The sequence below is a fragment of the Sorex araneus genome, chromosome 1 (assembly GCF_027595985.1).
Source record: "Sorex araneus isolate mSorAra2 chromosome 1, mSorAra2.pri, whole genome shotgun sequence".
Classification (NCBI taxonomy): Eukaryota; Metazoa; Chordata; class Mammalia; order Eulipotyphla; family Soricidae; genus Sorex; species Sorex araneus.
In genome coordinates, this window is record NC_073302.1 from 89775062 (window position 1) to 89799534 (window position 24473).

Consider the following 24473-nt stretch of genomic DNA (forward strand, 5'->3'; position numbering starts at 1 on the left):
TGCGCTCGATTGGAAGGAAAGAGCACCCAGCTTTGATAGATTTATTCCACATCCGACATTTTAAAATGAGATGGAACCATTACTCATGACCAAATCAAACCTAAATTCTTTCTTAGTCTGCTCTATCACTTTCTTTGTCCTTTTCTGAGCCAACCTCTGCTCTTTCATTTCTAGCTATATTCAGATTCTCCTTCATCTCTGCCCTTTCCTTCATATTCAGCATCTATGTGCAAACAAATTTCCCTTCCTTGCCCTGTTAGAGATGTTTACACATGGGTATGAAAAGATCAAATAAACAGGAACTTAGGTTAATTTAATAGAAAAAATAAAATATGGAATAACATCGTTTTGGGCGAGTATCAATTACAACCATTATGCTATATTTTACAAAAAAACAACTGAACATTTTACACATGTACAGTATTTTTCAGTAAAAGTGGATTTGGATTTAACAATGGATCACTAATTAAAGGTAAAAAGACAAAAGAAAACAAAAGATAGGACTTTTGTCTCTGGAAGGTTAGAGCATTTGTTAAGTCTCCAAACTTTGTACTATTCATTACATAGATTATGAATATATATATTTATACATAATATATAACATTAACTTAAACTTTGAAAGCATTATGTTCTAGTTAATAATATTCTGTAGATAAACGAGGCAGTAACACACTAGTCAATAAACCAGTATTTCCGTGAAGTGCGTCTGCATGGTCAGTGGGTAATGAACACATGAGAACACATGTTGGTGGACCCCAAGGAACTCAGCTGGCACCTCATAGGGTATTTGCCTAAGGACACAGACATCATTTCAATCTTTCATAGTAGATTTATACCTCAAATTTTATGGACTGGTTCAGTTAAATGAATTCATTTGTAGGCAAATCTGGTTTAATCATCTCTTGATTTTGCTTTAGGCTTGTGCTCACATTTGCTTATTAAAAGACCTTTTTGCCTTTAAATATAAGACTTATATACTGTACTCGGGATTAACTTGCTTTCTTTGCATCAGATGGTTCATTCTGCAGTTATGTAGAGGGAAATTGCTCAGTAAGATCAGTTGATTTCCTAGTTATTTATGAATCAATCCTTACATGACTCAGTGCCACCAGAATGCTGGGGGCCACTAAACTATTATTCTTCAATTGGGTTAAGTGATTACTTCAATTTATAGGAATAAATAATTGGAATGAAGGCTTTTTACTGCCTGCATGATTGGACAAGGACCTTGGCGTCCACTCCCCAGCACCTTCCCACAATCGTCTGTATTGCCATTCTTCTTCTCCTCAGTTCTGAGGCCAGAGGTACCCTGAAAGGGAGGCTCTCAGAAGCAGGCTGAGGCCTCCAAAGTGTCACTAATGGGTCACCAAAGAGGGTATGGTATAAAATATGAAGTAACTTAATATCTTCTATCCTCACTCTCACACACACAAAAATTCAAAATTTGTAGAGAGTCTCAGCCTCCCTCATTTCTGACCACTGATTCTACACCAGTTTCTGCATAATTTGGGCTACTTGATCTCAAGGCGTGTTTAGGGAGTCACAGAAAAACAGTGAAGATACTTCCAGGGAACAGATGATCTTAATGACACCCGTGGATAGGTATGTCATAGTACAGTGACAGAGGGACAGAGGAAAGGGATCAGAACCAGGAGGGTACAATCATGCCACTCGTATTCCATTTCCAGTTTTATTTTCTTGAAATGGCAAGATGAAAAAAATTTACTAAGAAGCACCATTGAAAAAAATGTTGCTTGGCCTTTAGGACACAAGCTTAAATACTATTGAAATAACTTCTATTTCTTAAAAAATACAGGACCTTTTAGAAACTTTTGATTCTAGGAAAAAAATTTCCTGCATCACGCCTGAAATACTTCCCACCAACAACAAATAGAATTGCTCATGGCCTTTGAAAAATGCTATGGTGATAAACTGTTGAGAGCACCGAGAGATTGTGCAGGGCTTACAAAATGAACACTCTGGATTTTGAGGGTGCTAGAACAGCCTCTATGTTTCGCTATGCTACAAAACTTTACCCTCTGCTCATCACCAACTTGACTATGCAGAGCAACCCTATTTGGCCAGTGGTGTGCAAAATCAACCAATTCTACAATGGAAAAGCCAGTAGCAGCAAGTCTATCTGATGAAGCCCCTTGGAACAGAGTAATCAATCAAGGGAGTATAATGCCCAGACCGGTGCATAATGCCTGGCGTGAATTACATGTGGAAAGGATCAATGTTCCCCTGTAAAAAACTGAGATAAACAACACTGAGCACGATTCTGTGGGATGTTCTGGGTGCCCGTAGCATAGTTTTCTGCCACTTCCCCACAATGGACTCTAGCATGAAAAAAAAAAATCAGTGATGCAAGAGCTTTCTGTTTCATTTTGATCTACGTCTGCTCTTGTGATGTTTTAGAACGGTATTTGAGAGGTGTCTCAAAGGGGAAACCAGCAAGTAAATGTAAAAGGAAGAAAGAGGACCTTCAAAACCAGGGCAGGAAATCAAATCATTACTTTAACGTCAAATTTTGGCATCAAATGCTTTGGTCATACAATACTGTCTCTGTGGTTCTGGCTGTTTAGCGCTAAACACCCAGTTATAAAAGGTAGGCTTGTTGTAGGTTTATTATTTTTTTTCCATTTAAGTTCTGACAAAACAGTTCACCCTCTCCCTGCACAAATTTAAGAGAGAAAAAGAGAGCAAGAAAGAGAGAGGTGGCTTGCTTTTTTTTTTTTGCTTGTTTTTTTTTCTTTTTAATAATAATATGGAGTTATCTATAAGTCTACAGGAACAGAGAAATCTAGGATGGCAGCTCAGCCTTGGAATGTACATGTTTTGCAGCAAAGTTGTTGAAGAACCTTCCGTTGGCACAGATTGTTCTTTTTCACAAGCATACAGAAGCCACCTTCGGCCCAGGACTCTTCCGTTGCTTTTCCAGGGAGTCAGCAAGAGAGAAGGAGGAGTTGAAGATGACAGCAACATGATGCGCACACATGGAAGAAGGTTTTGATTGGTCAGAGAGGCAGATTGGGGATTGGAAGAGATCATTCAGGAGCAGTCAACAAGGAGGGAATTTGGTCCACCCAAAGTGATTTCAGTCAACAGCATTGTTTTTCAAGAAGAGATATTGCAGTCCAACGGTAAATGTGATTGATATCCAGTTATAAAAGGGAAAAAAGATTAGAAAAAGAATAAATTAGAATCAACATTATAAAGCAAAGAAATTTTCTTTTTTTAGAATTACCTAGAACAGACAGTATACAATCACTTATTTCAGTGGCTCCAAGACACTAAATTTAGCTGCATCACTTTAAGTACCACCTTGGGGGGCGGATGTTTCTTATTAAAGGGAGACACAATATTTTTAAACCAATCAGACCTTTAATTCTATGATGATATATTTGTTTCAGTAAGTGTTCATGTTTTTGTTCTGCGTATTTGTGGTAGGTAACTCTTTGTTCAATATTCAAAAAGTTTAATTTTTTGGAAGTTACTTTGAAATGCAACTCAATTAAACATGCATAAGAGTCATGTGTCTAACTCACGTGAACACACATCTGCAAATGAGTCACAGATAATGACGATTATGCCACCTCAACCTGCCACCCAAAAGCACTTGTAAGCTGTGCCTGACTTCAGAGATATTAACATGTAAAAACAAATATGTCTTAGAATCACTGAAATGACAGTTGAAGAGAATAAACTGCAACACTAATAATAATGTAATTGGCATGATTTGAAAGCCTGGTGATTCATCAATAAGCTCTTCGACTTGTGGTTTTCAACCACTGGTCCATGGACCACCAATGGTCTACAGGCATAAAAAGGTTGGAAACCACTAAGTGATCTGAAAATGGACTTCTTTCATTGGACGGTTCTTTATACCTCATTCTGGCCCACAAGTCATAGTATCATCTGAGATAACTTATCCCACTGTATAGAACAAATAGTGAAAGCAGCACAAACCATGAAATGCCTGTTACTAACGGGCAAGGGTGAGAACCTCAAGCCCTGTTGATCTCCTGAGTACACCACTTAAAAATCCTTCTTTGCTTTTCAAGTTACAACCAAAAATTCCTAGTCCTAGTCAGAGACAGACGAGCCATGTTTTAAAGTCAGGTTTACGTAGGGCTTGCTGCAAGTGGAAGGGGGCTCTGTCCTGCCTTGGAGCTGCCTTCACCCTATGCGCTCAGCCTGTAGTGCTGTGGTAAGAACTGACCCTGGCTAAGAAAACCTTGGAACAACAATCTTGAAAGGGCAGGCCAGTCGCTGGCAGGCCAGCTATCTATTGGAGAAGCTGTGAAGATACAAAGTCTCCTGTGATATTCCATGGAGGGCAAATATAAGTGATGTGCCTGCAATGACAGCATGCGTAGCCCTTATCTTTCAGATGCCCACTATATGAAGACTAACCAAATGAGGTCAAAGAAATCATCTCGGATTTGTAGACGACGAAAGTGAGGCATATAGGGATGTGTCTTCATGGGACCAGTAGCATTCTATCTCCTGAACCTACACTGTCCCCACACTGCACCTTTCTGGCCTCTTGTGACATTTCTAGAAGAGAAACCATTCAGGGGGAGGGTGTGTGGGGGGGATAAACCCAGGGAGATTATCTTTTACTTAATCCCTTCCACCTTCTTTCTATTTTTTTTTGGTGGGGGGGGCACATCAAGCACTGCTCAAGGCTTACTCTTGGCTGTGCACTGAGGAATCATTTGTGGCAGCACTCAGAGGACCATATGGGATGGCGGGGAATGAACCCATGTAAGCTAGATGCAACACAAGTGCTCTAACCCTCTGTACTTTCTCCAGCCTGATTTTCCCCCTAGTTTCAATGTTCCTAATATATTCAAAGATTCTTAGAACAACATTTAAAGCAATTTAAGTCTATATCTTTCAGATAAGTCAACTGCATGAATATAGGCCATACTTTTAGCTATTAGACCTTACTGTAGTTATTATTTTATTTAGATATTAGGCCTTCAGGTAGAGTTTTGCTCAGAAGATCGAAGCGAGAAGTTGTACTCACCATCCTTGCATATGGTTCCCATCTGACACATTCCTAAGTCTAGGAGATACCCATTGGGGCAGCTTGTACAATTCTTGAACCCTGGGCCATTGCATGTCAAACAGCTGGTGTCACATCTATGAGAAACATTTATAATTTATCACCTTTTCACATGTCACACCAGAGAAAATGATATATTTACAATCAAGCTCTGTGTAAACTTAATACTCCTCTTGCAGATGACACAAAAGTCTTGTAATAATTGTTAAACTTTTTCATTAATTGAAATTTTATTTGATTCATTTATTTTTTAGCCACACCTGCTAGAGATCAAAGCTTGCTCTTGGCTTGCTCAGGGATCTCTCCGGGCAGCGCTGGCGGTGCTGAGGATGCAACCCAGATTAGCAGCGTGCAAGGCCAAGCGCCTTACCTGTTGTCTACCTCTCTGGTCTGGTTGGCTAATTTTATTTTACTTCATTTTAGTTTTGGTTTTGGGGCCATATCAGGCAGTGCTCAGGGCTTACTCCTGTCTCTGTGCCCAAGGATCATTCCTGGTGGGGCATGGTGACCCATATGTAGTGCCAGAGATCAAATCTGTGTTGGTCACATGCAAGGCAAGTGCCCTACCTGCTGTAGTATCGCTCTGGCCTCGATTAACTTTGTTAATTTTGTTTTTATTTACTTAATTAATTAAAGAGCCATGATCTACAAGTTACTAATAGTTGAGTTTTAGCCATACAGTAATTCAACACCAATCCTTCTACCAGCGTCAACCTCTCCCCAACAGTGTTCTCAGATTCCCTCCCCACCCAACCCTCATTTTAAAGGGGAGGGAGCATGTACTTGAAACAGAAATACTCATGAGGCTCCCAGATAGAAATGTAAATGAGAGGTGAAAGCTCCAGGGTGATGAACCTGTAGCTTCAGGCTGAAGCCTGATTGGATCATTTCATTTTTAAGCCTTGGTTTATGAAGACAGTTGCGGAAGGGAGCCCAGAACCCTGGGGGAGTGCTCTAGGCAGAGCTACTTACCTTTTGCAGGATTTGTATCCATTCTCTGAAGAGTGGTCAAAGTAAGAGTTGATGCTGCAGCTCTGTACACACCTGCCCTCCTCCATGAAGTAACCCTCTGTGCAGTTAATACACCCGTTGGTGCCTGCCCCTGGAAAGCAAGACAGATGCAGAAAACGGACACCAGATCTTAGGTGGGAAGGCCCCATGGGTCTGCGTGGAAGTGGCATTATGGTGTCATACTTCTTACAGATTTTGGAAAAACTGCCCCCATTTAAAATTGACCCCACTGGCTCCCAATACCCAACCGTGCTGGGAAGAGGAGGAGGTGCCTCTTCCTTGAGGAAACTCAAGATCTCCCCGAGCACAGAATGAGTGTGGTGGGCTTTGCTGAAGAACACGTGTGCGCCACGCAAAAACCAAGGCTGTGTCTCCAGTATTTGCTTGACAATTCAAGAGGGTTTACAGAAGCAGTGTTGGGAGCCATGCAGCGTGGCCACTGCGGGGCTGGAAGGGTCTAGGGGAGCGGTACCAGAACACGTGGCGCAGAAACGGTGGCAGGGCTGGCACTCCTGTCCATTGAAAAACCATCCATCCTCACAGGTGACGTGGCAGTGGGAACCCTGCAGGCTGAAGGCAGAGAGAGATTCAGGGCCAAGGCGAGAGAGGCAGTGACGCATCCAACAAAATCGTGTCCCCCGACCGCCAGCCCTGCTCCTGCTCAGAGATCTGGCCATGCTTCAAAGAAGAACAAACAGATCTTGTCCTCATGTCCCCCCTTGTCCCTAGCACTTCTCTGTGGCTCTAGTGATGCCTGCAGCATATACAAATGTGACAAGTTTGGGGACATTCCAAATAGAGTGGTGGACACACTCTTTCTCTGCTGGAGGTTTAAAAAGAATCTTCGTGACAAAGTCATTCCCTCGCCTGGTAATATGTTTGCCAATGGCTTCATCTTCAGACTGAGCAGCGTAACACATCCAAAACTTGTCTTCCTGCTTTGTCTTGATACACACAACCAAGGCCAGAGAGATAGGACAGTGCGTGTCTTGCATGACGCTGACCTGAGTTCATCCCTGGCTCAAGATAAGCTCTCCTGAGCCCACTAGGAGTGATCCCTGAGCAGAGCCAGGATAAATCCTGAGCACCTCTGGGTTTGGCCCCAAAACCAAAGGGGAAAATAAAACCCCCAAACATCAATACAATCCAGAACAAAAGAAATCCCTTTGAAGGGCAAAGACCCCTTTCAGCCCCCAGCACGATTCCCAGGAGGAGTCTTTCATTTTCACGTGTTTCTGATGATCGTCCCTTAGTTCTCCAGCAGAACTCCAGCACACTGGGATTCGGGGACTCAGCCCACCCCAGTGTTTTGGTGCTTAGGGCACTCCAGGGCTGTTCCCAGCGATGCTTTGGGAACTGTGTGGTGCTCAGGGGTAGCTGCAGGCAGCTTCAACCATTGTGCTATCTCCTGAACTTGACTGTGCTTGGTCTAGGGGTCACAGCAATTTTAGTGAGGAAACCGTATTGCTCTCCAAGCTTCTCAAAAAACTTTGGAATGAACAGCCCGTAACACAGATGAAGAGAGAATCCTGAGCAGTACTATTCAAGTTTTAATCCTTTACTTTCCAGTCTTCTATGCAGAGCAATTGTTCTGTGGTTGATTCTAGCAAAATTGTTCCAGGACTCTTGAGACCAGTGACCAGCCTTAGCAGCCCTGAAGGGAAGGCAGGGAGGGTCAAGGAGAGGAGTGCAGAGGTGACCTCACATGGAGGCCAGTCTCCTGCCACTACCAAGGTCAAACAGCTCCTTTTCTCCAGAGCTGGAGAAAGGGGTATTGCAGCAGACAGATCCTTTGGTGGGAGGAAACAGGACACCCAAAACCTTATCATGGGTGTTAAAGAGACACTCTGTTTTCTGACAAGGAGTGTTCCTTCTGAGGTTGGCCTCTAGTCAGCAGGAGACAGAGGTGGCTCTGTGTGAGGGATTAAGCTGGGCACACAACAAGCACAGTTCCCCTGTGCTGCCTCTCGGCTCCTGGGAATCCGGAAGCCCCTGGTGCCTCCAGGCTGGGGTGATGAGACTCAGGAAGCAGGGAGTTCCACCCTTGGGTCTGTCTGTGACGTCTGAACACTGTGGCCCAGGTGGGCCGTGGCCCAATGTTTATGGTCCCCAAGAACTTGAAAAGTGGCCAGTGTGTCCATGGGATGGAATTCAAAAGTTTATTGATCAACTTCAGTTTAAAAAGTTAAAACTGGCACATTGTTCAGGGATTGGCTATGGGAAATGTGCCTCAGCAAAATTCTGAAACACCTAACAAGCATCTGTCATAGGCCATCAGAACTGAGACGAGCCTTACTGCTGGTGTACTGTACACATAATTTTTTTTAAATGTTAGTTTTTACTTTCTCTGAATTAGCGTGAGATAAAGCATTACAAGGCTATTCATGATTGGTTTTCAGTCATACAATGTTCCAACATGCATCCCTCCAGCAGACATACACACCTGATTTCTAACACTGGATGACAGCAAAAGGAATGGATTGCTTCATGTTGAAATAATAATTAAAAACACAGATATTTGGTTAAATTATTTTGATAAATTTCATGGGCATATTTACTTTTTCAAGGGGTTACTGACTTATTCGATTTTTTAAAATTGCTCCATTTTATTTTTTGGGCCACATCCAGTGTTGCTCAGGGGTTCCTGCTGCACTCAGGAATTATACCTGATGGTGCTCGGGGGACTCTAATGGATGCCGGGGATCAACCCTGTCAGCCACATGCAAGGCAAATGCCCTACTTACTATGCTTTCGCTTACATTTTTAAAATAGAAGATGCCCAATAGGGCCTGGGACAACACCTGGTGATACTTAGCTCTGCCACTGTGGCTACCCCCAGAGGTACTACAGGGGATCAAACTTGGGTCCTGCAACATGCAAGGCATGTACTCCATCCTTCTGGCCTTTCTCTCAGGCCGGTGGCATATTTTAAATGCACAGATAGGAGCTAGAGATGAATTCAGCTGAAGAGTACATGCATTCCATGTAAGGCTCTGGGTCTGATGCCCAGCTCTGCAAAAATTAAATTTAAAATGATATATATGTACATATATATCTTATTTTTTTCTATTGGACAGTGCCAGTTCACTTTTATAAAATGTTCTCTTCAAAACAGAAACTCTTCCATCTTATTTCTCAAAGACCATGTTTTGCAAATATAAGGGCAATTAATCCTTATCATGGTCCAGCATCGTGGCGGGGCTATGTCTCTGCGAGCCTCACACGGATATTAACAGTGACAGAGATTAGAACCTGCATCGACTTCCCTATACCCAAGTGCTCCGTCTTCTAACAGACATACAGGGCTAATTACATAGATATTTGAGATGGAAAGTGTCAAGCAAACTAACTTTTTTTTTTTTCTTTTTGGGTCACACCTGGCGATGCTCAGGGATTACTCCTGGCTTTGCACTCAGGAATTACTCCTGGCGGTAATCGGGGGACCATATGGGATGCTGGGAATTGAACCCAGATTGGCCTCGTGCAAGGCAAACACCCTACTCGCTGTGCTATCACTCCAGCCCCAAGCAAAGTAACTTTTATGGGGAAAAAAGTCACAGAGAAGAAATCAAAATAATGTCAAAATAATCAAATAATCAAAATAATTTCCTATAATGTTATTATTGTTATTTTGGTTTTTGGGCCTCACCCTGTGATACTCAGGGGTAACTTCTTGCACTGTGCTCAGAAAGTCACTTCTGGCAGTGCTTAGGGAACCATACAGGATCTAGGGGACTGAACTCGGGTCAGCCGCATGCAAGGCGAGTTCTCTACCTGCTGTACTGTTGCTCTGGCCCCAATTTCCTCTACCATTGTGAAGAATTACTAACTTAAATGAGCCTCATGTGCTTATTTGTCACCTCTGATTAAAAGTAAGATAAAGATGCAATCCATATAAAAGGACAAAGTGCAGCAGGATTCTAGACTTTTAAACTCCAGAGTTCAGGTCCTCGCTCAATGGACGAGGTTCTGACCTTCCATGGACTTCACGAAGTTACCTGGTTAATCTGAGCTACATTCTGCTCTCTTGCTGAGTATCAACTATCTGGCTTCAGCAATGAGCAAGTCATCCATTCAGGAAAAACATTTCCAGGAGGGAAATCTCTGTGTATTCCACAGCATAATGGAATCAAGCCTGAGGTACTTAAGATAAGCGAATGATTGGCTATATGGAGAGAAGATAAGGGAACAGTCTCCAACCATCAAAATAATGAATCAAGGGGATTAAACATAATTCACTGGTGTTACCCACACAGTAATCCTTGACTGACACTCTGCAGGTCAAAAACAAGAAGAAAGCCTCTCAAATAGCACTTTTATTTATTTGTATCTGAGCCATCCTCTATAAAGGAAATTATATTTAATGCATCAACCTTCCTTAGTCAAGATGACCTCCAATTTGTCATAGCATATGGAAGGGGAAAGATAATGCAAACAGGAATCAAGTATTTGTGAGTCAAACCAAGGAGAGACAGAACAAGTGTTATTTATTTTCATGTGTTTTTCTCCTTCAGTTGAGTGTATCAAGAAGTTCCTTGTGCAGTGTTATGTTGTGAAACTCTCTATTCTTACCTTAATCCGTCTCTGCACTCTGTGCAGTCGTGGAACTCGGTACATGTCTTGCAGTTTTCACTGCATTTCCGGCAAAGATTTTTCTCTGTTAAAAAAAAAAAAGTGATCAGGTTACATACCACTAAGTCAACTGATCCATAAGTGCATGTGGAGCTATTTAAACCATGGCTAATATATATGAGAACACTTGCATGTTCTTGAGCAAAAAAAAAAAAAAAAAAGAAAAAGAAAAAGCTCCACATTCGACATTGCTATCACCTCTAGCAAACCAACCAAATTCAGGGCCTAGGAATCATAGCAATGAGAAGTGCTATACATTTATCTATTTTGCACAAAACAAAGTGGCAGCTCAATGAGCTCTTAATTCTGTGTGTAGTTTGACTTTTTCTAGTTCCAGTCCTTTCTTCCAAGTAGGACTGAAAGTTCTGATCACGGAAAACCTGCCTGAAGCAGCATTCCTTTGTGAACGTGGAGAATCTGGGGGCTGCTGGCTGGGGTGGAACAGTCCTGCTCACCCTCAACAAACTCAACCTTCAAGGCGGCTGGGATGTATTCTACTAGACAGCATAATACCTAGATTCAAGGTCATCTTCAAAAAAATGTTTTTGCCACATCCAGAGTTACTCAGAGCATACTTCTAGCTCTGCACTCAGGGATCAAACCTGGTGGGGCCAGGGGACCGTCTGGGATGCCAAGAATCTAAGTTGGGACAGGTGCATGTAAGGCAATCACCATAACCTACGTACTACATCTCCGGCCCCGGGACTGCAAACTAATGGTACTTTATAGTTGTTACCGACATGACAGGAAGGTTATTTCACAAATGTCTATCCTAGAAGACAGAATTGGATTATAAACACTAATAGGGCCTAATGAAGCTTTGTCAATTGGTTTCTCTTCCTCTCTACTCTCTTTCAATGGTGTTTTTAAGATTTTACTGAGAATCTTCTGTCTCAAATCTGAGTCCTTGGGTATGAAATGCATTTGTACCTTGAACAAAGTGGGAGGATTACAGGTATAAAATCCACATAGAGCTCAGTCTTCCATACCCAGTGTGTTCAACATGCAAACTCTGTAATCACCAACTGTGGTAGTTGATTGTGCAACTGTGAAACCTGTGGCATAACATTGACCCATGCAGTTCCAAGCTAGGTTCGTTCAAGGTTTTGGCATTGCATGTGGTCTCCCTCTTACGGTGTCAGTGAGATGACTCAAGAACCTAGATTTAACATTTCCAGGGAACGAGTTTCAACTTGGCTTGAGGAACTGATGAAGTCATTCAAGAGTACACAACTAACTCTAAAGTACTGTGACTGTGTTGTCTATAGTTACCAGTCATGATCATACATGATCACTGAGTTGTAAGCCACACTTGCTGAATGGGAAAAGTGTAACAAGAGGTGATTACAGAATGGGCAGACTACTCATGTAGGCCAAGAAATTGCTGCTCAAATCTAACTTTTGATCTTCATTCTGTCACACAACATTCAAGACCAACTTTCTTTCCAAAACCTCAGTTTTCTTAAAATTTAAAAAAAAAATCAAATTTTGTTTTTCTCCAAGTATTCCTGTTTTTCTTTGTTTTCTTTGTTTTGGGGCTTCATCTGGTGATGCTCAAGGGTTACTCCTGGCTCTGTACTCAGGAATCACTCCTGGTGGTGCTCAGGGGACCATATGGGATGTCAGGGATCAAATCTAGGTCTGCTGTATGCAAGGCAAGGGACCTATCTGCTGTCGTATTGCTCTGGCCCTAAGTTCATCTGTTTTCTTTTATGTTTCTTTTCACCCTCATATCCCCATTATGTTCTACTTCATGTTTGCTATTTTGGAGGTAAAGAAAATCCTTGCCCATTGAGATCCCATTTGAATAAAAAGAACAGTACTTAAGGAACAAGAGTGTCCAGAATCCTGAGATGACTATTAATATTTTGGGGCCACTCCTGGGCAGAGCTCAGGGCCTCCATAATTGAGGGATCTGTTCTCAGAGATCACTCCTGGCAGTGTTTGGGACAATATGAGTGGCCAAGGATGGAATCAGAATCAGCCGCATGTAAGGGAAGTGCTAGTATCATGTAGGTTTATTTATTTATTTCTTTTATTTTTTTTTTTTTAATTTTTATTTATTTTTAATTATTATTATTATTTTTTTTTTTGCTTTTTGGGTCACACCCAGCGATGCTCAGGGGTTACTCCTGGCTTTGCACTCAGGAATTACTCCTGGCGGTGCTTGGGGGACCATATGGGATGCCAGGGATCGAACCCGGGTTGGCCGCGTGCAAGGCAAACGCCCTACCCGCTGTGCTATCGCTCCAGCTCCTCTTTTATTTTTTTTAACACAAGTCTTATTCTTTGAAACTTGCATTTCCTTTTCTTTAACATGTCAGATACCATAATGTTATGCCCATGTTAAGGCAACTGGTATAAACACAGAAAAAAAGCAAGTTTCCAGTTGCCCATCACAGGGCAGTGTGAAGCCATTCTCTAAAGCAACTCAAGGCACCACACTCCGGGGGGCTACATGCATATTTGCAGATGTTTATTTGGTAAAGCTGATAATGATTTGCATTCATTTGAAAAAATAATACCCAAATTCTAGTTGTAGGCCCAACTAATAAACTTTCAATTTGCTTCTATCACATTAAACAGACTTCATGACATTTTCAGTGATTCTAGCACCTCAGAGTTTTTGATCCTTCTGTCATTTTATAGGTTTCTCATTAATACATAAGTCTTTGAATGTCATATTCTTTAGACTTTGAAAAGCGTCCTTTGATATCACATATGTCTGGTTCCTTTGAAAGCCTACAGAGAAGCCTGACCCACATCTAGCTTCTAGGAACTTGGACCGAAGGAGGGTTTTTAGCTCCCTGTCCCCAGTTGATGAGTGTGGCTTACGTCACTCATACTGTTAGTGCCAACCGTAAGATTAGGGTGAACCCCCGAATTCCTTCTAGGAGTCTCTGGGATTTGCCACAGCCTATAAAAGATGTCTTTTTGACCAGATGCTGGGACAATCATAAAACTGAGATTTTGATGGGGCTCCCTGTATCGCTTGTCATCCCGTTGTTCATCAATTTGCTCGAGCAGGCATCAGTAATGTCTCCATTCATCCCTGTCAAGTGCTAGTGTAGCCCAATGACGTCTGCTCACTCCAGGAACACAAAGAGCCTCAAACCATTCATTTAGGATCTTGACAAAGAAGTCTGACCATCTCCTAGGTGGGCGGCTGTAGGATAACATAGCCTCAGGTAGTTTAGGTTTATTGGGAACTTTCCTCTGTGTTTATTTGTAACTTCTTTCTTTGTGTTCTGTTGACTTGTAAATATTGTTTTTCCTTCTCCTTGAGTCCTTTGCATAGTTTATTCAGAGCCATGTCCTTTTGTATGGACACAGGAAGACTGCAGCAAATGTTATGCTTTTGTAACCTGGGAGTTATTTGACTCTAACTGATATTTTCCTCCTGGGCATCTGTTCTCTCGACCTAAGCCTCAGTTGCCCTTACTTCCTAGTACCCCCAAAAGCTGGGTCCCGACGAGGGACTGGATGGACCCAGGGCAAGTGGTGAGTTATGTGCTATCCTGGCATCAAGATGGGCCTGGCCAAAGTGCCTAATGCCTAACTATAAGTGAAGACCTTGGTCATGGACAAATACTGACATGATCCAAAAAGTAATAACTAGATTCAGACCCTGCTAGTGTTAGGAATGATTAATCCAGCCTGAGTGCTGCAGTCTGAGTCTGTGGCAAGATGTTGCCAGGAGAGCTGCCCTACAAGTCTCAATGCATTTCTTACTGTGTCCATACAAAAATGACTAATATTAAGATGTTAATGAGTTCTTGGACTAAGGAAAGGAGAAAAAACTTAAAAGGTACTTTTCCTGCTGGCAGTCAGGAAGGGCTTTGGAATACCTGGCCTTCAGGAAGGGCTTTCTTATGCTGATTTTGCTATCTGACTGTGTGTAGCTTAGAGGGTAAGGTGGGGAGAGACAAGTAGGGGGAGAGACTAGTGAAGAGGGGAGATTCCAGAGTGAGAAGAGATTGAGAGCCGGGAGAGAAGCGGAGAGAGTCAGGAGAGAATGGAATAAATAACAACTGATCAAGCAACTGGCTTGGCCTTCGTTTCCTCCTCCGTCTGCCCCATGGACTGGGCCACTCCGGCTGGGTGAGCGGCCCAGGACCGACCCCCTTGAACCCAGGGGTGGTTGACGGAGCTCTCCCCGGGTCACCCCCTTGCAGATGTTTTTTACAGGCAGCCACGAGTTCTTTTGATGTCCTGTGGAATCCAGTCAGTAACAGCTTTAGTCCAGTGGTCGTTTCTAAATCGCATTACGTGTCTGGCCCATCTGATTTTCGATGCCTTGGCAAAGGAGACAGAGTCCCTGATTCTTAACCATCGATGGAGGTCAGAACTCTGAATTCCTTCTCTCACTTGAGTGAAATGTGATATTCCAAGCATAGCTCTTTTCATTCCTCTTTGGCAGAGCCGAATAGTATTCTCATTCTGTTTCCGTAGGGCCCAGGACTCTGAGGCATATGTTAGTGCAGGAAGAACGGTGCAGTCAAAAAGATGTACCTGGAGCTGGAGGTTCTTCATCCTCTTAACCACTTCTTCGATGCTCTTGAAGGCGTTCCATGCTGATCTCTTCCTCCTGCACAGTTCAGGTGCCAGGTCATTTGTCGTGTTGAGTTCTTGACCTAGGTACACATAACTGCTGTTTTTGGAGATGTCCATTCCATTGAGGGCAAATGGAACATCAGGAACTAGTCCATTTCTCATGAACACTGTCTTCGTGAGATTCAACTGCAGTCCGACCTTTCTACATGCATGGTCAAAGTCGGTCAGCATTCGTGCTGCTTGGCTGATGTTTAGTGTTATGAGAATGATGTCATCAACGAAGTGGAGGTGGTGTAGTTGAGGACCATCTATCTTCACTCCCATTCCTTCCCATTCCAGTCGTCACATGATGTTCTCAAGGGTGGCACTGAAGAGTTTCAGTGAAATGGTATCGCCCTGCCGAACCTCTCTCTTTACGTTGATGATCACTTCCTTGTAGAATGGTGAGATCCTGGTGGTGAATCCGTAATACAGCTCATGGAGGATCCTGATGTACTGAGTTTGAACACCCTGTTTGTCTAGGGCTTTGATCACCACTTCAGTCTCAACATAATCAAAGGCCTTCTTTAAATCGATGATCCTTAGACAGAGCGGCATCTTGAACTTTCGTGAGACCTCAATGAGCTTGGTCACCATCTGGATATGGTCGATTGTGCTGAATCCTTTTCGGGACCCAGCTTGCTCACATGGTTGTCCTTCATCTAGTGTTCTGCAAATCCTATTCAGGATGACTCGAGTGAACAACTTGTAGACGATAGACAACAGGCAGATAGGGCTATAGTTGCCAATATTGTGGATGTCTCCCTTCTTGTACAACAGGACAGTCCTGCTGGTTTTCCATTGTGATGGAACCGCGCATTCAGACACGCAGCATGTGAAGAGCCGAGCCAGTGTATTGACAAGGCAGATTCTTCAGATGTTTGGGTCTGACCTTGTCTGGACCAGGTGCTGTACATGTCTTTACCAATGAAATGGTGTGTTGGATTTTGGAAGGGAGAATGCTGGGAATGACATATCCATCCTGCGGAATTTGGTATGTTAGCAGGTGAATGTGGCTGTCAAAGAGATCTGAGTAGAAGCCATGGATAACCTTTTCCATTGCCCTTCTGGAGGATGTGATAGATCCATCAGGACGTCGGAGGGCAGTCATCTTGGTCTTGTAGTTGGCGAAGGACAGGCGGGTGTTGAGAATATTTTTCCTGGCTTCTGCTGCATTGGCCAACACTACTGCTCTTCTCTCTTTGAGATCTTCCTTTATCGCTCCTCTGCACAGCTTTGTGAGCTCGGACATTAGCTTGTGGTTGCCTGAGGCTCGCGCCACACCACACTGGCGAATGAGCTCAAGGGGGCTCCCTGATAGGTTTTATTTTACTGGAAGAATTAAATGCATTTGGTGTGATCCCATTAGAGCAAACTAGTTGGAAGCCTGTGCCTGGGTTCCTCCAGCTGTTCTCATGCCTGCTTTCCCTCTATATCCTTTCACTGTATGTAATCAGATCTCTGAGCAGCACCACAAAATAAACCTGTGTGTTCTCAAGTGACTGGGTCTGGTGTGGGCTTGGGGAGCTCCTGACAGCTGACTAGAAGCATTTGCACATAGCAATTTTCTTAAAACACATTTTACCAAAAAAAAAAAAAAAAAATTCTCAATTTTTGAATGTAATCAAAGTAAAGTGAAAGTAAAATGAAATTTACTAGTTACACATGCGGGGTGGGTGGCTGGGGAGGTGGGGGGAAGAGGGGAGGTATATTGTGATTCTTGGTGGTGGAATATGTGCACTGGTGAAGGGATGGGTGTTTGAGCATTGTATAACTGAGACTTAAACCTGAAAGCTTTGTAACTTTCCACATGGTGAATCAATAAAAGAATTAAAAAAAAAATTCTCAATTTTTCTGGTTTTATTTTTTGGTGCGTGCGTGTGTGTGTGTGTGTGTGTGTATGTGTGTGTGTTGTTGTTGTTGCTGTTGTTAGATCCTGTTTGATACGAAGTTCACACTTCACGGAGAAGAAATTCTCAAGTTCATTCAAATGCAAACCTTCCATTTTCTTTTGTAAACCTTAATCTTTGAGATTAACTCACTGGTGTCCTGATAGGACCCATCGGGGCAGTGGGTGACACAGCTGTTCGTTTCCTCATGTAGGAAGTAGCCATGTTTACAGGCCAAGCACTGGTCGCTGTGACTCCCAAAGCAAGACTCGCAGTTGGGCGCACACTTCCTGCACCGCTTCTTGTCTGCATGGTAGTGGCCTGGGGGGCAGCTGGAGACACAAATCCTGTGTTGTGACATGAAAAGAAAGAAAAGCAGAGTCACCCAGTGAATTAGCTCTTAGTATTCTCTCTGAGGTATTGACCGAACAACTATTTGCAACTTCCAAGGATTTTTAAACCATCAGGGGAACATCATGTCTATGGGACTAAATTCTGTTAGCTAAAATTTTTCCTATGGATGGAGTTAATGCAGTTACACAATGGAAATCCACTAAGTAAGTTATGCTCTGGTCTAAACTATCTTCCACCAATTTTGCAAAAAGGCTACTAATAATGAGTTACTTATATTATTGTGTCTTGTCTGTCATATGTATCCCATGTGTGTGGTAGAGGTGGTGTAAATACATTTAAATTTATGTTGCTTCTGACAAACTTAAAAAGAAAAAACCTCTTGGTTTATATATAATTGAAGGGCAGGGTTTTATTTATGCATTCAACAAATATTTACTGGGTACCAATTAAGTGTCAGGCTTTTGGCTCAAGCTTAGAAGATAAAAGAAGTGTTCAGATAACCAAGGGTGTTTTGCTTAGGGAATGTGAATTCCTGCGTGAATGTAAACAGAAGCCTGGGTGTGTGTAGGTCTGGAGTGCACATTCATAAGTGAGCCAATCCTGAATTTCTACCTATGTGAAGAAGGAGACAGTGGCAGGGCTGGGACACACATGGCGAGGGAGGTGGAGGCTCAGACGGTCACTCATTGTCCCACCGCCCTTCTGCATGGACATCTATATGCACAGCACATGCGGATCTTGGAGACACAGGGTTCGAGGAGACCCAGCTCCGTGCTCAAAGTGGGAGAGAGAGAATATGCAGGGAGCAGAACCACAGTCAGCCACACTGGAACATGCAGGAGAGCATGCACTGGGACTTTGCAATGACACTTCCATGAAGGACAAATGCATCTGTGGCACCAACTGTCTGTGGGATGGAGAGACTGCAGGGAGCAGGGCAGAGGGGAGACCAGGCATGTGATAGCGAGTCTCCGCAACCTGTATGTGAGAAGGGACACTGGCAAGGTTTTTGTTTGTTTTGTTCTTGTTTGGGGCCACACCTGGCAGTGCTCAGGGCTCTGCACTCAGGAATCACCCCTGTCGGTGCTTGGTGAACCATCTGGGATGCCAGGGATTGACCCCATGTCAGCCGTGTGCAAGGCGGGCGCCCTACCCAGTGTACTATCCTCCAGCCCTGACACTGGAGCTTTACAGCATGTATGCAGCCTGGGGGCTCAGATCTGACCTCACTATCTAGGCAGGGAGGCAGCTGCCGGAGCAGCAGCCTCTTCTCTGTGCTGAGGTGATGGTGGGGGAACCTCAGAAGACACAGCCGGTCCCCGGGGAGTCCCAGGACCAGGCTGTAGGGGACCTGATGGCTGGACTCTCTTACCTGGTGTTGTTTTTCAGCTTGTAGTAGTAATGCAGACAGTCATTGCAGTGTTCTGGCCCCGGCCCGTCACAGCCCACCTCGCTGCACTCGGGGTCACAGAGACCTTTTCGAAGGAAAACAGACAGCACTTGGAATAAAAACCATTTTATGGCTGGTCATCACTTGTGTATTCACAAACGACTAAGAATCCCTCAGTTCTCTTGCCGTTTGCAGTCGGAGGTCTTGGGCCGCTTCCCCACCTGGGACAGCCAATGCCATGGGCGGAGGAGGAGGAAACGAGGACCAGATTGGCTGTGATCAGTTGCCGTTTATGCCATTCTCCCCACATGTCTGTTTCAGTCTCACTAAGCTCCCCATTCTAGTCTCTCCCTGTCCCTCATTCCCGTCTCCTCCTGTCTCCCTTGATCGTCTCTCCATGCTCCTACTTACCACCTTGGTCTCTCTCTTGTCTCTCCCAACCTCCCAGCACTGGGGTAGCAACCACACCTAGGTCAGGTAGCACAATCAACATATCAAAGCCCTTCCTGATTGCCTGCAGCCAGGAGACCCAAGTATCACCTAGGGGTTTTTCTCCTTTCCTTAGTCCAATTACCATTTAAACATTCATCTTAATTCTACTTCTTAATATTAGTTATTTTGTATGGACACAGTAAGAGATACATTAAGCTTGTAGGGTGACTCTCCTGGGGACATCTCGCTGTATATCCCAGACTAAAGTGCTCAGACCAGATTAATCTTTCCTAAGCATAGAGCCAGGAGTCAGACCCTAGCAGGGTCCTAATCTAGTTGTTATTTTTTGTATCACGACAGAATTTGTCCATGAACGCACTTCTAACCTATAGTTAAGTATCATGGTGCTTTGGCCTGACCCATTTAAATGCCAGGGTATCTCACAGCTTGCCCTGGGTCCATCCAGTCCCTTGTTGGGACCCTGCTTTTGGGGTGCTAGGAAGTAAGGGCAACTGAGGCTCAAGTTAAGAAAACAGAAGTGAATATTATTCGGAGTCAATTAATTCCCAAGTTACAAAAGCATAGCATTAACTGTCTTCTTGTGTCTATACAAAAAGGACATTGCTATGAATGAACTATGCATAGGACATAAGGAGAAGAGAAAAGCAATATTTACAAGTTAACAGAGTCTGGTTAGGAGATAAAGGTGATTGATGGTTTGGGGAAGCAGAACACAAAGAAAGAGGTTAAAGATAAACACAGAGGAATGGGAGTGCCTCAGGAGCACTGTGATGGGTGCAACCCAATAAACCTAAGCTCCCTGTGGCAAGGCAGAAAGGACAAACCAATGCTATCCTACAACTATTTATTTTGTTTGTAGGGCCACTTGGTGATGCTCAGGGTTTACTCCTGGCTCTACGCTCAGGAAGTACTCCTTAACAGGATTTGAGGGGTCATATGCAGGGCAGGGGATCAAGCCTGGGCTAGCTGCCAACAAGTACCTGCTTTTTTATTGCTTTGGCCCCTATAGTCCACTATTTTAAAGTTTATTTCAACTTGGTATAAAGTAAGACTTTTTCCCCTTTATGCAATTAGAGCTGAAGATAGAATAACAATATTTCATGTGTCCCCAAGCCTAGAGATAAACTCTTGACTTTGTTGAGGGAAACCTCAGTGATCTAAGTATCAGGAATGTAAATCCAAGTCATGGTTAGGTCTTGAAACCACATAAGGCCGCCTTGTGGCCTATAAAAATATTTTAGAATTCAAATGAACAATGTCACTGTGACAACTGGGAAAAAAGGAATCAAATATGTCTAATGATAAAAATGTCAGATATTTAGAAAAATGAACAAGTTAAGCTGTTTACAAAAAAGTTAAAAAAGGAAAAAGGTCACGATTCATGGTCTGGCTGGGGATTTCCTATCTCGTCTGATATCATGAAAGCCACCGAATACCCCTGAAATATTATAGCTGACAAGAAAGATCATTATGGCATCTGGCACAAGCTTAATGGTTTCTAGTTCTGAATTACAGAGCAGGTACTTCAGGACAGATAAGAGATTTAAAATTGCATCTTACACGTAAGGCCAAAAGGCAACTTAAAAGAAAACTACATACAAATTAGAAAAATGTGAGCAAGCTAAAAGAATTCCTAACCTGGAATAAAGGTTCTTTGTCTCTCTTGCTTCGGTATAGTGCTAGAGACAATGCACAGAAAAGAAATACCAAAAAGATGAAGCTATTTTTATGATTGATGAAAAAACTACTGTCAAGGACTAGTGATATGAATTTTGCTAGCCTGAACTCCTTTTTTCCTTATTTTCCACATTTAGGGATATTTGGTCCCATAATCTTCAGGCTGTTCTTGTTGAAAATTCATATGATTTTAAATAAATAAGTTGCACAAAATATGCCAACACTAAGATGGCTAGAAATCTTTTAAGTCATATTTATTTCAATCAAAAGCACAACTTGAACTTTGATCTCTCTTAGACCTTATAGATTTATAATTACCCAATCACAGAAGCATAAAACTTGAAATGAATGACTCCAAGAAAAATCTAGTAGTCAAATACCTTAATTTTAGTAATGAGAAAACAGAGTATTTTCAAGGGTTACAATGATTTTTGCAGTATCAGCTGTTGGCTAGGAGAGCTGAGATCCAATTATCCTAGTTCAGATGACCTTGTAGATAGTAAATCATGTATCAGAGGAGATAACCTTTCTACCTGAGTCATTATGAGCGCTAGAGACTTGGGGAAAAAAATGTACATATAGATTTTTGGGTAACACTTAGCTATGCTTAGGGAGTACTCCTGGCTCTGAGATCAGGGAGCACTCCTGGCGATGCTCAGGATCCATATGTGGTACCGGGTATCAAACCTAGTCAGCCAGCATGAAAGGTTTACCTGCTATACTACCTCTCCAGTAAAAAATATAGTAAATTATATTTTTGATTAATCACAGGAGTCACTGGGCAGTGTTCTTTATCTCAATTTCCCCTATAGCTTCTAGGTCAGTCTCTAAATTCAATGCCCATCTTGGGACAGTTTAGTTGTCTACTATGGTACTTAGGAGGGGACGTCTTTGTGGGTAAGGGTTGATGTTTACAGTCAGTGGTGGTTTCTGAAATTCCTGGATTTTTTTTTTTTCTTTTGGGTCACACTCGGTGATGCACAGGGGTTACTCCTGGCTCATGCACTCAGGAATTACTCCAGGCGCTGCTCGGGGGACCCTATGGGATACTTGGAATCAAACCCAGGTCAGCTGCATGCAAGGCAAATGCCCTACCTATCGCTCCAGCCCCAAGTTCCTGGAATTTGAGTCTAGTGTGTAGACAGTCTGACTAAATGAAGGTGAGAATCAGAACTCCAAAGAAATGGAGTGATGGGTGAACCTAAGTCTTTCCCCAGTGACTTTTGCAATGAAAATTCAAAAACCATCTATGTGCCAGGGTTGAGAATGGCAGTGCCCATGTTGTACCTTTTCTTTTATAATTTCAGACCCTCCCAGATGCAAAGTAGTATTTTAGGCTACTGAGTGGCAGTGAAGTAAAGCTGTCTCTTATGTTCTTAGGTGGACATTTTAGAGATATATTAAGAAAAATCATGGAGATGTACAATTTTTTAAAAAAAATCAGTATTACCAAAATTAAAATTGGAAGCATATGGAAATAGGTTACTATTATGCCTCAAGCATGCTTCTGAATTTATGCACCTAATAGGTTGGTAGTTAAAACATGAACCTTGAAAGAAAATCTAAAGGTAGCTCAATAGGTCTAAATCATTTCAGTTTATCACTCAATAAGTTAACTGATTCAAAAGGTCTAAATCATTTCAGTTTATCACTCACTCTGGGATACCACCTACTTGAAACAAAAGGAAGCATACATATATATTTAAGATATTCTGTGAAGGTGACTAATAAGGCACTTTTAGTATCTAGAGAAAAGTTCTCTGTGAGCTTAGTTAAAAAAAAATTCATCTGGGGACCAGAGCAATAGTTCAGCAGGTATGGCACTTGCCTTGCACAAGGTTGATCTGGGTTCAAATTCCCGGCAACCCGTATGGTTCCTTGAGTACTGCTAGGAGTGATTCCTGAGTTCAGAGGCAGGAATAGGCCCTTAGTATTGCAGTTGTGGCCCAAAAACACAAATGTAAAAATAAAAAACAAATCTCATCTAGAAGTACATTTAACTACTCAGAAACATATCCCCATGGGAAAAAAATAAACACTGTTTTTTACACAGCATCTTCCCAAAGAACTGACTGTTCCCTGAAAGAGGTATTGAGAAGGAGACACAAGACTTGCAAATGCTTTGGTGACAATATTTAAATAACCCCAGAAAATGAACTCTAGAAGATATTGAGAAGGAGACACAAGACTTGCAAATGCTTTGGTGACAATATTTAAATAACCCCAGAATGAACTCTAGAAGATATATGGAATTAATCCATTCCTGCCACCACATATGGTTCCTTGAGCACTGCCAGGAATGATGCAGAACTAGAAGTGAGCTTTAAGCCCTGCTGGGTGTGGTCCCAAAACAAAAACAAAAAGATATATAGAAGTTAACAAAGTGGCTAGATATAAGACAGCTATGCTTATATCCAACAAATTTCTTGGGGCCAGAGTGGAGACGATGGTACCTCAGTGGGAAAGCACTTGGCTTGCATATGTGAGATCCTAGACACCACCAACACAAGCCAACATGCCAAAAGATTTAGATAGATATCAGTACATACTAGTGAGAGTAAGCCCTGAGCACTACCAGTGTGGCCCCCAAACAAACCAAAAAGTCAGCTAAATATTTTAGCCTCTGAGTTTTACATTTGCCATTAGTTCACCTGGAACTTATTTTGTTTTCTGCTACATAATGTGGAAATGAGGTTCTATCTTTCATTCTTTTCCAAGAAGTCTAACATCACTGACTGAGTTAGCATCCTTTTACTGGTTTCTTAATTTATGCCGTTTTTTTCTTAATGATACAGTAAGTTTGTATACCAGGGGCGCCAGAATGACAGTACTGCAGGTCAAGTGTTTGCCTTGCATGTGGTCAGCTCAGATGGCCCCCAGAGCCTCACTAGGAGTGATCCCAGGGTGCAGAGGAGGGAGTAGGCCTTCGGCATCACTGGGTGAGACCCAAAAACTAAAACATAAACAAGATCGAAAGCACTTTCTATTACAATAGCAATAAGACTGAAAAACTTAGGAATGATACTACATTAAATAAAAAGATCTCGGTCATGTCCAGAAACCACCCTTGGTGACTCCAGGTAATCCTGTCATGGGCCACCATCCAAATCACATGCCCTTCTCTCCCGGAAGGGAGCAACATGACGCTCATCATAACCATGCCGCTGGACCCCACATCAGGCTATTTCACTCAGGGCGCCCTAGAGGGGGGCAGGTGAGACCTCTCCCTGCCCCAGGGGACCCAACCCCTGCAGCTGAAAATCTATAGAACTCAACCACCACCCGCTCACGGCCACTCTTCACATGCTCGAGCTGAGCCTCACCCAGGAGTGAATATTTTCCTGGACACTAATAGGACACACCTTACCCATAGTCCAAGAGTGCCAAACCACATTTGATG

At 42.8% G+C, this 24473-nt stretch overlaps 1 protein-coding gene across 1 annotated transcript in view; it reads right to left on the reverse strand.

Annotated features, from left to right (window-relative positions):
- Positions 1–298: 298 nt before the first annotated feature.
- The window catches only part of PCSK5 (proprotein convertase subtilisin/kexin type 5), a 320193-nt gene continuing 296018 nt past the window's right edge, over positions 299–24473 (reverse strand). Inside the window, exons 15-21 of the mRNA XM_055119708.1 lie at positions 18926–19028; positions 17353–17546; positions 10658–10742; positions 6558–6655; positions 6047–6176; positions 5036–5151; positions 299–2932 (exon numbers count right to left, since the gene is read on the reverse strand). Coding sequence (XP_054975683.1) covers positions 2817–2932; positions 5036–5151; positions 6047–6176; positions 6558–6655; positions 10658–10742; positions 17353–17546; positions 18926–19028 — 842 coding nt within the window. The 3' untranslated portion in view covers positions 299–2816. The remainder of the gene's footprint in view (positions 2933–5035; positions 5152–6046; positions 6177–6557; positions 6656–10657; positions 10743–17352; positions 17547–18925; positions 19029–24473) is intronic.